At 39.3% G+C, this 13424-nt stretch overlaps 1 protein-coding gene across 3 annotated transcripts in view; it reads left to right on the forward strand.

Moving 5' to 3' along the window:
• Positions 1 to 1513: 1513 nt before the first annotated feature.
• Positions 1514 to 13424, forward strand: part of PTDSS1 (phosphatidylserine synthase 1) — a 40787-nt gene continuing 28876 nt past the window's right edge. For 2 of the 3 annotated variants that reach the window (XR_004841945.1, XR_004841946.1), the window contains exons 1-4: positions 1516 to 2911; positions 4426 to 4470; positions 6649 to 6773; positions 9795 to 9953. Coding sequence is in view for 1 of the 3 variants with exons in the window: in XM_035893885.1 (XP_035749778.1) it covers positions 4461 to 4470; positions 6649 to 6773; positions 9795 to 9953 (294 nt within the window). In the remaining 2 variants the exon portion in view is untranslated. Of the gene's footprint in view, positions 2912 to 4425; positions 4471 to 6648; positions 6774 to 9794; positions 9954 to 13424 lie in introns of all 3 variants that reach the window. The other variant, XM_035893885.1, reaches the window with a different exon arrangement.

Genomic DNA, 13424 nt, shown 5'->3' on the forward strand with positions numbered 1-13424 from the left:
TATTGAGCCAGACACAGGCTCTTCTGCTTCCAGGCTGCTCCCTGGAGTGGAGGTGTGGAGTGGCTCTAGCATTCCCTGTCCTCTTCCTCCCTGGAGAGAGGGATGTGGCCTTCTCTGAGACCAGAGGCAACCGGCAGGAGGGCAGGTGGGTGCTGGAGGGGGTATTTTGTGTAACACAACCACAGGACTGAGGAAGATGACAGATTGGTAGCTTCTGGTGTGAAGCTGCAGGGGTTTATGGCAGCAGGAGTAAGACCTATGAGGGTGTAGGGTTATTGTCTTTCACGTCCCTTAATGGAGTTGATTAAACTGGATTATTGTGCATTTAGGTTTGATTTGGGGAGTTTCTGGAAGATTCCCACACATACACTCCAAATTTAGTGTCCTAGTTATTTTTTCCTCAGTTGTCTATCCTCTTTACTTTTTTTTTCTTCATGATGTAATAACTTGCTAGTTTACGTTTTTGTAATGTGCCAGTATAATGTGCTCTGGAGCTGGGAGAAGAGCAGAAGAGAGAAAAATGTTATGCAGTTATTATATGCTTTATTTTTTTTATTATTTCTTATCCAAAAAGCCACAGAATTGAAAAAATACACTGGTAAAGGGGGTTTAAATTCAGAGAATTTTCATCTGTCCTCCCACACAAGCATTAGAAACCTTGTTTTTGCTGCATGAATGCTTATATTTCAAAGTCAGCATCAAAGTTCCTAAGGCGAAGTGAGGAGATGATTTAGCACATTTTCCTGATTGCAGCTTGTTGTGATTGGGTCTTTCCTCCAACAGTTATTTTGCTTCCCTGTTTCTTTTGGCGTTCCCCAAAATAGTTCTTCCAGGCAAATGCTGTAATTCTTATTCTAACTGGTGCACAGTAGCGAGTCTCTTGCTCCCACCTGGTTTTACCTGCTTCTGGCAAGAGCATTGGATGTCTGTCCCTTTTGAAAGGTATCTGTGAGCCAAAATGAAATGCCCCTGCCACTGACTTGGAATGAAACACAGTTTAACACTGCATACAACGTCTTTGTTGATTTTTGAGGGAAGTGGTGCCAACATGAGCAGGGTGGCTTTCCTGCAGCTGAGTAGTGCTCAGAATCCTGACATACAAAGGTGAGGACCCTTCAGCCCAGCTGGCACGACGATTAAGCAATGTGATCACCATTCTCTTTCACTTCTTTCTTGGCCCCGCTGAATCGTGATAATGTGATTCTAGTAATCTCTTCTCTCTTCAAAGAAAAAGAAATTCCCACACTTGATGGCACCCCTGACAGCGTGTGTGTGTTTTATTTGCATGTGTTGAAACAGGAATATGGTTTTGCTGTGTGAGCCACTGGAGCCTGAGGCTCTGGCTGGGAAGTGCCCTGGATGGCGTGAGGCTCTTGAGATTGCCAGGGGAGCCAGAGTTAGGGACTGGAATTTGGGCTTCATAGCTGGTGTAAAGTGTCAGCTCGTGCAGCGTGCCTGCTGGAAAATGACTGGTAAATCTGGACTGAGCTGGGAAAAAAAAAAAAAAAAAAAAAAAAAGTTTGGTGATGCTGTGGGGAGTCCCTGAGGCCTGCAGAGAAACCATTCATGTTTAATGTACTTTTTCCTGCCATACTGTTGAACTAACACAGTGCTTAAATGCCTCGCAATGGAAGTCTGCTGTGAAGCTGTTAAGGTCCATTTTTGAGGGAAAGGGAAATAATTTGGCAAAGTGAGGAATATAACTGTAGCAAATATCTAATGTGCAGCGCATTTATGCTGTCATGGATTCTTTACTGAACCATCCAGAAATGTAATAGATGCTCTGCCAGGAAGAGCTTTATCCCTCTAAAGTTTGCTGGGTATTCTTTTCATATCATGGTTTGGGAATAAATAAAGGAATATGCTTAAATAGGTAAACTGACCCTAAATGCATGAAAGTTACTCAGACAGTAAAGCTTTAATCTGAGTTGTAGCGGGTGATAGGTTATGAAATATTAGCTGTGCATATTATGGTGATCTGAACTTTGTTTCTATTTGTATTACTGAAGTATCCTAGAAAGCTGACTGCTGGTTAGAAGACTTGAGTGGGCTTTTTTTTGTTAATCTCGCTGTTGTACACTATCTTCTACCTGCCTGAAAAGAAAGAAGAGCTCAGTCAAGGTTGCCTTGGCATTCCAAACTGAATTTGGCCATGATATGACAATAGCACAAATAATGCCTGCTATCTTATTCAGAGCTTTAGCTTAATAGATCTAAAACCAAGTTGATACTTTTCCCTGGTTCTTTTAAGTTTTGCTGTATCTCTGTTATATGCTGATTGTAAGGTGTGTAATCATTATTTCCAAAGGCTGACTGTAATCATTATTTGCTCCCTCTCTGCATTCACCTTAGGCATTTAGCATTGGGAACAGGCCAAGGAAAGTGGAGAGGATTGCAAGCAGCACCAAAAGAGCAGAGGGAAACCTAGGAATTGCATCCAGGCTTGCAGAGTGTTTGGTCTAGGTCTCTGTTTGCTGTGTGAAAGTACTTTTGATGTTTATGTGAATGTTAAAGCAGGAAGATTTTTTTTTTCACCTTCTGTTAAATTTAGTCATTGCTTCTGCATTGACTTCTAACAATGCTTATGGCTGGCATGTATTGATTATATGTTTAACTCTCTTGTGAGAAAGGGATACCCAGAAGCGCAGAGTGAAAATCATTCAGTGCAGTTACTATCTTGACTTGTTATACAACCAGCATGCTTATTTCTTACGCTTAATTTCCATGTAGTCTTTATTTAAATCATATGATCTCGTCAGAGCCTTTCAACTTCATCCTCATAATGTACTTTAACACTTTGATGTTGTCTGTCTCTTCAGGGATGATTCTGTCCCAGAGGATAATATTTGGAGGGGTATCCTCTCTGTGATTTTCTTCTTTCTAATCATCAGTGTTCTAGCTTTTCCTAATGGTGAGTAAGGTTTATACTTCACTTTTTGTAACATGTGAATTTCTCTTTATTGCAACTGTATTTATTTTTACTTTTATTAAAGTACCAAATTTTTAGTGTGTTTTTTTCTTTACTCTTTTGAATTCCTTTATGTTCTAAAAGTCTAAAAATGGGTTGCAGTTATATTGAGCGGAGATAATGGTAAAATGCAAATTATTTGTAGCTTGTCTGTACCTAACAAGGAAGTCAGGTTCTCAAAATCAGTGTCTCTACTTGCAGGTGCGCAGTTGCAGCTCAGATTGCTGAGTAATGATGCTGCCAGATCCTTAAATAATGTATAAAAGGAGTCTGCCTCAGTGTGTTTTAACAGAAGTGTCATTCTACAGATTCTCAGAGATATACTACCCTACATAGATCGCCTTACCAGAAGCTAGTGATAGTTAGAAATGGTCTAAGTCACATTACAATGTAAAACCACAGTTACTCAGTAGAAGGTTAAGTTGGACAAAAGTTTTGGTAATTGTGTGATGAGCAGAAAGTGCAAAAAGGTAAAAACCCTCGTGTGACAGTTAATTCTGTGGAGGAAATGCTCTTTTCCTGTTGTGTTATTTATTTTAAATTTTTACTTATTGCTGTCAGCAAGAGCGTAGTTCTCAGGTCAAGTCTAAACTGTCTCAGGATTGGCAGTGTTCAGGAAAAAAAACAGTGATTGTGCTCAGGGCAGCTTTGTACTTCAGAGTTGGGATGTGTTTTTCTCATATTTTAAAAATCACTGATCCATACTTTCACAAAGTGCTCCCTGAAAAACTGAATGCCAGAGAAAAATGAGCCTTATGTGTACAGTGCAATCCACAGTGTGTGCTGAAAATATTTGTTCAGCCACTTCTTGCTACCTAAATGTATGATTCATGTTTAAGGGTTTTCCAGTTTCACCAGACTTACCTTCTCTGCTCCTCAAGTTAACCGAGAGGTTTTTAAGCTAATAAAGTCAGTTTAATCACTGGCTTTAAAGTAAGTAATATTGACACTGGTAAAGAGCATAGGTATCTTCTTGTCAGATATTTGATACTTGGTTTGGAAGTTTTAGGAGGCCTGTTTGCTAACATTTCATGGTCGTCTGAAGGCTAAGAACTGTGTTTCTTTGCTAATACACAGAAAATTTGTATTTGATGACTTCATTTGGAACAAGCCATGTGTGAGGTGTGGTCTAGAAACCAGATCAAGAGGTCCTCAAGTGACACCTGAGATATGGCGTCTACTGAGCAAATAGCATACTGCTGTTCTGGAAACAGCTCCATAAAAATAATGGAAAATTTTGTCCATACTCTAATTGGCAGTCTCCTTTTCTTCTCTGACATCTGGTGTTACCATTTTTTTATTTTATTTTTTTAACATAGAGCCCAAATTTTTGGGCATGTTACATAATTTGATGGAGATGTGCTCATGCTAAATCCTTATATGAGAGATACTAAAAAATGGATTATGTAGTTCTTACTGACTTGTCTTCTAATAAAGTTTTTGTTTACTGTCCACAGGGCCCTTTACACGACCCCACCCTGCAATATGGAGAATGGTTTTTGGTAAGTTCAAGTTGTGTTTCTGACTTTTTCAGTGCTTCTGCAGGACCGGATGTTTTAACTTTCAGATGAATAGAATTGTCATGAAACATAATTGTGCATCAAACTTGTGTGAATGTCACTTCCCTCCCACTTCTGAGCAGTTGTTTATAATCTGTTTTTAATTATGTTTGGGAACATCATTGTAGTGACTCTGTGTCAGGATGGTGTAAATTAAATCATCAGAAAGGGACTATTCATCCTGATACTCTGTTTTAATCCTGTTACGTGTTTGTGCTTCCTAATCTCCTTCCCCCACACCCTTGCTACTGCCATCTCTTCCACCCCAAAAAGGTTTGGGGTTTTTTATAGCTACTGCATATACTGTCTGACTTTTAACTAAATCCAGTTTAGTAGGGTGCTTCTTGTTATTGGCAAAATGTTATTACTTTATATGTTTATTAAATTGTATCATTATATAGCTTAACATACATTTATTAATATTCTTAACATGTATTCTTATTTACAGGTATTTTTGCTGAAATTATATTATTGGAAAATAATTATATTGACTACAGAACTAACTGAGTGATATCCTGCTCCTTAAACATCTGAATTACATGGCAAAAACATAAGGAATTTTATTTTGAAATAATTCAGGGTTCACAGAGGATATCCTAGACTTTAAGCACATTTGCAGAGAATTAGGCATATTTGATTTAAAAGCTGATCTGTTTCTTTTTAAGAGGAGTGAATGTTTCTCTCTCCCGCCACCTTACATAGCTAAAAATAAGTAGCTTCCCAAAGTAGCTGATTACTCATCTGTTGACATTGAGAGGATACTGCTGATTAGATAGTACTTGTTAAAGAATCCTGCTCCTTGTGAAGTTTGGGAAACACAGGTCCTACTGCTCATTTCAGGTTTCAGTGAATGTAAAGTAAAAGGTCATTCTCAATGCTGATACTGTTGGAGCTTAACCCCCTGTGCTTTCAGGGAAAAGCCTGCATGCAAAATCAAGAGCAACATTTTTCCCTGTGCAGTTCTACTTCTGACATGGCTTGTTTAGCCATGCCTGAGGTCTCAGAGCTGTTCAGTAGATGAAAGGCAGGAGTAGTGTGTCCTCAACATTTCAGAACCCTTGCCTGCAGGCTGTACTTCTTGTAGTACTGTGGCATCTGTTTACCTAATGTGTTTTTAGAATATACTGCAGAGGACAGTACATATACTTTCTGTTCATGTGTGTGTACTTGAACAGAAATTGTTCTCTAGCATACACTGGAGATGAATAACATGTGAGTTCTGGTTATAGTCTAAAATCTCTTTTTAGAATTGCTATAGTTTATTTTGGATGGCAGATACTAAGTGTATTCACATTAATCTTTCTGCCTTCCATGACATAGCTGCAGGATACATGTAAGTTTGAGTGCTAGACTATTGGAAATGGAGTTAGTGTTTATATGCCTCTACCAAATGTGGTCTTGGGTATCTGTGAACTTGTGAATAACATGAAGACATGCTCCCAACAGCAGTTTAATCTACCCACAGATCTACACCTAGGGCCAGACATTGGGAGGAGAGGGGTGGTGATCCCAAATGCAGTAGTGTTTCATAATTTATAGTGGTGTGAAAACAAGTAATAATCATATTTATCTTTAAAAGCTTCAAACGATGAATTTTCTACCTCACAAAAGTAACTCAAACATGCATTAATTTATGTTCATAACTACTCTATTGCCAGAATAGCTCAGAATTGCCAGGTGGGATTGTTAAATTGATCTTTGTGTTGAAATCTGCATATATGTTTAAGGATCTGCTTTAGTGAGACCACAAATACAAGCATAGGGACAGAGCTAACCCAGACCTGGGGTCCTAACAGATCCCTTACTAAAGAGCTTCCTGATCACAGCCTTATATTACTTATGTCTAAACTGATTAGACTGATTTTGTTTTGATTGGGTTAATGCAGTCGAGCGTATATTGTATCACTTGAAACGGGAGGTGATGTGAAGGACTGAGTGCTCAGAGATTACCATCTGACCCGTGTCTCTTAAGCTTTTTTGCATGTAGCTGCTGTATGTAGAAAACTCATTTGTTCAAACTGGGCATGTATAGAGCAACAGTTTGAAAGCAGCTTTTTGGACTCTCTGTGTCCCAAGGAGTTTTGTGAGTGAACATGATTTTAAAGCTGAGTCTTTTTGCAGGTCTCAGTGTGCTCTATTTTCTGTTCCTGGTGTTCGTGCTCTTCCTTAACTTTGAGCAGGTAAAAGCAGTGATGTACTGGCTGGATCCTAATCTTCGATATGCCACAAGGGAAGCAGATATTATGGTATGTATCCATGATACTTTATTGGACATTTTAGCTACTTTAGGAATGTTTTACATGAGTGGGAAGGGATAAATCTGATTTGCTGACACGAGCAGTGCAAGTTTGTGCCTATACTTGAGAGTCAATGAGCCTTTTGTATCAACTGCTATTTATTTACGTTAAAATCAGTTGATGTGAAAACCAGTCTTCTCTGTATTTTCTTTTCTAATGGAGATATTCAGATGAGTGTGCAGTCAGGAGTGAGAGATATGTTGTACTGGGGTGGCTTTGGATTCCTTTAAATAACATATGTGAGCCTCGATATTGAAAATAGACTTAGCAAGGTGGTATCTAAATGAAGCCTGTATGGTGTGTGTGTCCCAGATAAGGTTTTTTGATGCCACAATGCTGCACGCAAAGAACTTTAGTCTTGTCTTACTGCTCTGAGCTTAGTACATGACTGGCATGCTACTGAGTATGTGGAAATCCAGGTACAGCCAGCTAAGCCCTGGTGCTGGGAAATTAGTACCATAGACTGTGATCTGGAGTGGCATGGAAAGCCCGTTGAGCAGCTTTCAAACAGTTTTAAATACAGAGAACACTCCCCTTCAGGTGTGGACACTAGCACAGGGAGCTGAGGTAGGAAAGGGAGGCCTGGGAGAAGTATGTGAGGTATGTTGGGAGGCAGGCAGGAGAGGGTGTGGGCAGTTGAGCACCAAGCAGAAAAGGGTTACTTCATGGAGAGGCAAGAGTTGCCAGTCTTGTCTTCTTCACTATTGCATCAGGTTACTGCCCACAACCTGACCAGCATGCTTCCTTGCCCTTGGGTTTGCGCATCTGCCCACCATGGTCACCTGTTGTGTAGTAGGTGATGTTATCGGACTCTTGTCTCAAAAGTAAGGAAATACACTGATTGTCTTTGGCGGATAGCAGTTTACTGCATGTGCAAACTACTGCACAGCACCTAATCAGCAGTGGCTGCAAACTCCTGCCCTGTAGCACATTAAGAGGGAATGGAAATCTTTACAGTGCAGTAAGCTTACATTAGTTGGCTGATAGTGAGGGCTGAATACAGGCTCCTTATCTGGAAAACTCTGGATGTTCCAGGTGTTGTACTTCAGCTGATCTGCAGGATGTGTTTTGGAAATCCAGCATCCAGAGTAGGGCTGTGACTTTCTGTTCCGCAGGAGACGTGTGCTGGTGGTGAGGCGTGGGCAGCCTGCTGTTAGGGTGGTGGGAGGACACATTGCTAAGTGGAGCATGAGCATGGGGCTTAGTGACGTTGCTGAGCAACAAAAGGGAGCTGAGACAAGGAGGCTGTTGGTTAAGTCAGATTCACCTGGCTTTCCTGTCATTTAAGTTAGAAATAAATAGATTCAAGTCAGGGGAGGACTGGTATTAACTGCTGGCACGGAATCACAGTACAGCAGATTCCCTGACTGTAGCAGTCGGTGGAAACTTACTCTGTACTACTTTGTAATCCTGATACTGTCACTTAAAGTTGGAGTAAATTTTTAAAGTGCAACTATAATGAAGGCTGCAGCTTGGTCTCTTGCACAGGGCTGGCAAAGTTGCTTGAATATAAAAGGAAGTTCAACATATTTCACTGTATGACTGGCAGAACTGCAGCTGGAAAGATAAGATAGAGGGGGGAAAAGCCCTGGTAAAAATAGAAGCAAAAAAGCAAGAGCTCTGGAAAAAAAGCTTACTTTTGGAGTAACCTCATTGTGTTAACTCATCACAGAGTTTTGGATATCATGGGGTAGCTGGGAGCCTGCACCTTCCATTGCGCGTTCTGTGCTTCTCATGCTGGCAAATGAGCAGATTTCAGATCTCTTTGGGTACGTGTACTAAAGCTGAAGCTTTGCTGTCCATAGGACAGGTGGTGCACCCTTCTCTGAATGACCAGCAGCTCTGGCGAGTGTGAGAATGCTTTCACTTCAGGGAGCACCAGCAGTAAGGGCTACTTACAGTTTCATAGTAGGACTTAACTGCCTGCTGATAGAAGTATTTGTGTGAAATTGTGCATTTTCTCTTTATGGAAGCCAGGTTTTAAATCCTTTTCTACTATCCCCTTTTCAACTTGATCATGGTTCATTTGCACAGGATTAGCAATAGTTTTGGCCTGCAAGAGAATCTTTTCTTAATTCAACAGCACTGAGTAGTGCTGTGTTGTCACCTGCAGGTGGCAATGTATATTTTAGGAGGGTTGGAGAGCAGAGATTTTTAAGTGTGTGTTTCCAGTGGGGAATAGTTCAGTTTGTGCCCAATGACAAGACAGAACCCCACACATGCAGCCTCCTGATGGCATATAGATTTTTTTTTTTCTTTTTGTTGGGCAGTGATTTCTAGCACTTGCTGTACAACATGATGAGAGAACACATTTTCTTTGTTATTGATGACTAGAATATTAATTAATATTCTTAAGGAATCTGCCACTCATCTGTGACAAAACAGTTCTAAGTTCCCATTAATTTTTATTTTTTTTTTAATTCAGCCCTGTGACCCAACTTTCTTAATATAAATGTGTTCTGGGCAGTTGCTTTCGTGAGGAAAATAGGACACAAAAGATACTCAAATACTGAGATGAGAAACATAACATCACAAACTGGTGATGATTAGCCACTGATGAGCCACATCTGAACACCAGACAGCATGAAAAATGGGGAAAGGTGGCTATTTCAAATCAAGACCACAAAAAAAAGCAAATAACTATTTTCTGGAGTATTGTTTGCTGGTTTTATTATTATTGATTTTATTGCTCCTGCTGTTCTCAGTCACATAAGTAGTACATGCTCCTTCAGGCACCAAGGTCTATTCTGTTTCCCTTTAAATTACAGCTGTACTGTGATGACACTGAGCGTTAATACTGAAAGTTTTCCTGCAGAGTTTAGAAGGACAAGAAAGCAGAATAATGCTCATCCTAATATCCTTATAATTTCAGGCTTGTTGTACTGGGTAGCAAGAAGTTTCTTTATTCCAGTGTTTCTGAAGTTGCCAGTTGATTAAAGGTTTGTTTTTTTGTTTTGTTTTCATTAACAGGAATATGCTGTGAACTGTCATGTTATCACCTGGGAGAGAATCCTCAGCCACTTTGATATTTTTGCTTTTGGGCATTTCTGGGGCTGGGCTATGAAGGCTTTGCTGATCCGCAGCTATGGGCTGTGCTGGACTATCAGCATCACCTGGGAGCTCACTGAGGTAGGCCACCAATTTATCTTAATTATAAGCAAATGTATGAGACTTGAATTCTTCTTGGGAAGTATGAATGTTACTAGAAGGATGGCTCGCTAGTTCTTAGTACAGATTTACATTTTAAGCCCTATAAACCAGATGTTGAGCAATTGATGACATTGCATTAGTGTGCAACAGCAAGCTGGGGTTTAGGTAAGTGATTTACTACTACTTAGTAGGAAGGAAGTCTAGGCCAGCGTGTTGGTGCCATCCATAATTTGTTTTTCTGCTGTTATGGGAGTCAATACTCATGCTACTTCAGATGTTCACTAATATTCATAGCAATTGTTCTTCTTTTTCACCTTGTGATATTTGTGATCTACTGGCCTGATCCCCTTATCCCAAATACAACAGTATTATGCATTGTGTATAGTCATGCGTGCTGTACAGTGAAATGGAGTTGAGGGATCCCCAAGGCAGGTGTGAGGAGAAGTCTGTATGGAATGGGAAGACACCATTCAGTATGTTGTCTTCTGTTGTGAGGCCTAAGTGCATACCCCTTCTTTTGTTAAATTGCACCCCACAAGCCTAGTTTATTCATGTTCACTGACATTAAAATGTGATTTATTTTTTTTTTATTTTATTTTTTTTTAAACTAGATTTGGATCTAAACTAGTTCACATGCTGTGCAGTCCCCTGCACCATGGTTTTGGAGGACCACTGGCTTATTTTTGTTATCTAGCTTTACCACAGTTCTCCCAAGCACATTTAAGTAATTTGACTGTTGGCACTTTGAAATCCTGTTTTGGATTAAAAAAAACCCCAAACACATACTTGACTTGATACAATCAATTGACTGTTGCTTGGACTGCTGGTCCTTATTGTTAGATCTGTTTTAAGAATTCAAGCTGGTTAATTGCTACTCTAAATATTTTTGTTTGCATGTAAGCTAGAGCTTGATTAGTAGAGTATGTGTCACCTAAAATCCAAGGATGTGTTTCTATAAAAATGAGTTTAATTTCATTATATTCTTTGATTGGACAATTCAGAGGAAAAAAAAAATCCAATTTTTATCAGCTTTTGGGGCAGCATAGTCTAACGAAGTGTAGATGTAAACATGTGAATTTAGTCTTTGAAATCAAGTTTTCTGTAGAGCTTGCTGTCTTGAGAATATTTGTCTTATCTGACAAGGCATTTCTAATTCAGAAACATAGATAAGGATTTAGTTGTCTAAACTTCTGGGTTTGAAAATACTGGTGCCGTGAGTTCTTTTTCAAAATGTGTTTTTATTCTGTGGCATTGAAGGATATGCTGTTTTCTGAGCTATTTTGAAACTGCTTAAGATAGGGATTTCACAAGTACCCATCTACAAAACCCAGCTTTGCTAGTTATTGTACTCATTTTTTCCCTCTGGAAAAGAATAAATTTGGATTTGTTTCACATGCAGTCTTATCGTTCAGCTGATCATCACACACCATCGTCTTCAATTTGACACCACGTGGGTTGTCTAGTATTCCCCGTTGCTCAGTGGCAGATTATTGGAACAGACAATGTGTTGGGTAAGGTTCAACATATAGAGAGGTTATCACCACTCAAATGGATTTTTAATGAGTTAGTTAATTCAGGAGAGTCATTAGAAACCTACAGAAGTTATCAGGGCAGTTACAGAGGGATTTAGCTGTGCATCTCCTATTAGCATTAATGGATTTCAGCTGGCTCCTTGTCCTGAAATGGAACACTTGGCTCATGTTCCATACTATCGGATTAAAGTTGGGATGCAGGCAGACCTTGGTGTCTCATTCTGAGGAAACAGCTAGCGCCTTAGAGCTGATCTGGTTAACAGCTGCGCTCTGGTTTTTGCTGCCTTACTATCTGTAACTTCTGGTGGCTTTGGCTGGATTATTGCAGATTGAGATTTGTAGTGTCCCTTTCAGGTTAAATGAATTTAAAACATGAAAGGGAAAGTGTATCAGGATAATGAGCACAGCTTGGGTCCTGAAGAGAAATGAAAGTTTTCTTTTCTCCAGGTTGAAATTCCCATAGACTTGACAAAAAAACCCCCAAAACCCACAAAACAAAACCAAAAAACCAAAACACAAGTTGCTTTGATACACTTTTGCAAGAGTTTTCAAAGGAACTGCCATTGTCAGTATCGGCCACTGTAATTTATAACAAATGGACCAGTCATTCCTTCTTGCTGTATACAGAAAACATTCTTTTTGATCCTTTTCCCACATCTGATTTTTTTCAATATTTTATTTACATATTTGTTAACAAAAGATACTTCATCACAAAATCATGCCAATAGTCTTCCACAGACACAGTGTGTACATTAACTGACAAAAATTGTAGTTTTTGTGGTGGTAAGAATATTATTTAGTTTGTTACGTGTTTTTGTTAAGCATCTCCTTGAGTATTTCAAAGGGACTGCTTAACACATGGCTGTCTTGAGTTCCAGTCCACAGTTAACTTTTCCAGTCTATTTTTTGGGTTGCTGTGATTTTTCTTGTAGAATAGAGAATACAATTATTTTCTCTTAAAGGAGAATGAGAGGTGCTGAATCCATTTCTAGCTCTCAGTAAATTAAGTTTATATCTTGCCTTAACTCTTGCCAGTTGTCCTCCTTTACTCTATCAGAAGTGTAATCACCAAATGTATCTGTAAATACATTTAATTGCCTTACTCATGCCTCTCAGTGGTCTTCGGTTAAGTTGAGTATTCGGAAAGGAACAGATTGTTTCAGAGGTAAATGATTTATACACTTTCCAGGGAAAATCTTTAAGGGACTGAATATGTTTCAATATATCCAGGTGGTGTCAGCTTTTCAGTCTGATGTTAGTTTGTTTCTGGCCTATTTTCCAGTATCATCTTTGTAAATGTACTTTCATCATTAGGGCTTACCAGAGACTAAGTAGGAAGGGAGAGTGGAATATCCTCTTAACTTCTTGACCTGTTCTGGATCAAGTATAGCAGCAAAGCTTGTAGTATCTGAAATATTGGTGAACTCTTAATCTTTTTACGGTCACTAAATTTCCTAATAATAGTAAATGTAAGAAGGAGTTTTGAAATAGAACAAGTATTAAGCCCTGAATGCCAACTTGCTGTAGTACTGATAGTTGTTACAAAGGCATCCATTCTACTTACTGCATCTTCTTGCTGGTTTAGAAAACATAACTCTTAAAACTATTTAGCAAAAAATAAAACAGATTCTCTTCTATTTATTTTTTTTAAAGCACAAAACACCTTCTTTCCTCCAAGAAATGCAGCAGTTTTGCTTGTTTCATGCATTTCTATGAATGTTCTATGTATCGTCCTTGAGAGGCCAAGAGCCGCATGATATCCTTTTGTACAGTGTAGCCCCAACAGGGAATGGTGAGAGCGAAAGCTCTGATGTCTTGTGTGGTTCTATCCAAGGCCTTCTGAAGTTAATGGAAGGATGCCCGTCAAATTTCTGTGGTTGTGGCTCATGCCTTTGACGTATGACATGTACTGAAAAGC

This window comes from Egretta garzetta, unplaced genomic scaffold (assembly GCF_000687185.1).
Source record: "Egretta garzetta isolate BGI_Z169 unplaced genomic scaffold, ASM68718v1 scaffold154, whole genome shotgun sequence".
Lineage (NCBI taxonomy): Eukaryota > Metazoa > Chordata > Aves > Pelecaniformes > Ardeidae > Egretta > Egretta garzetta.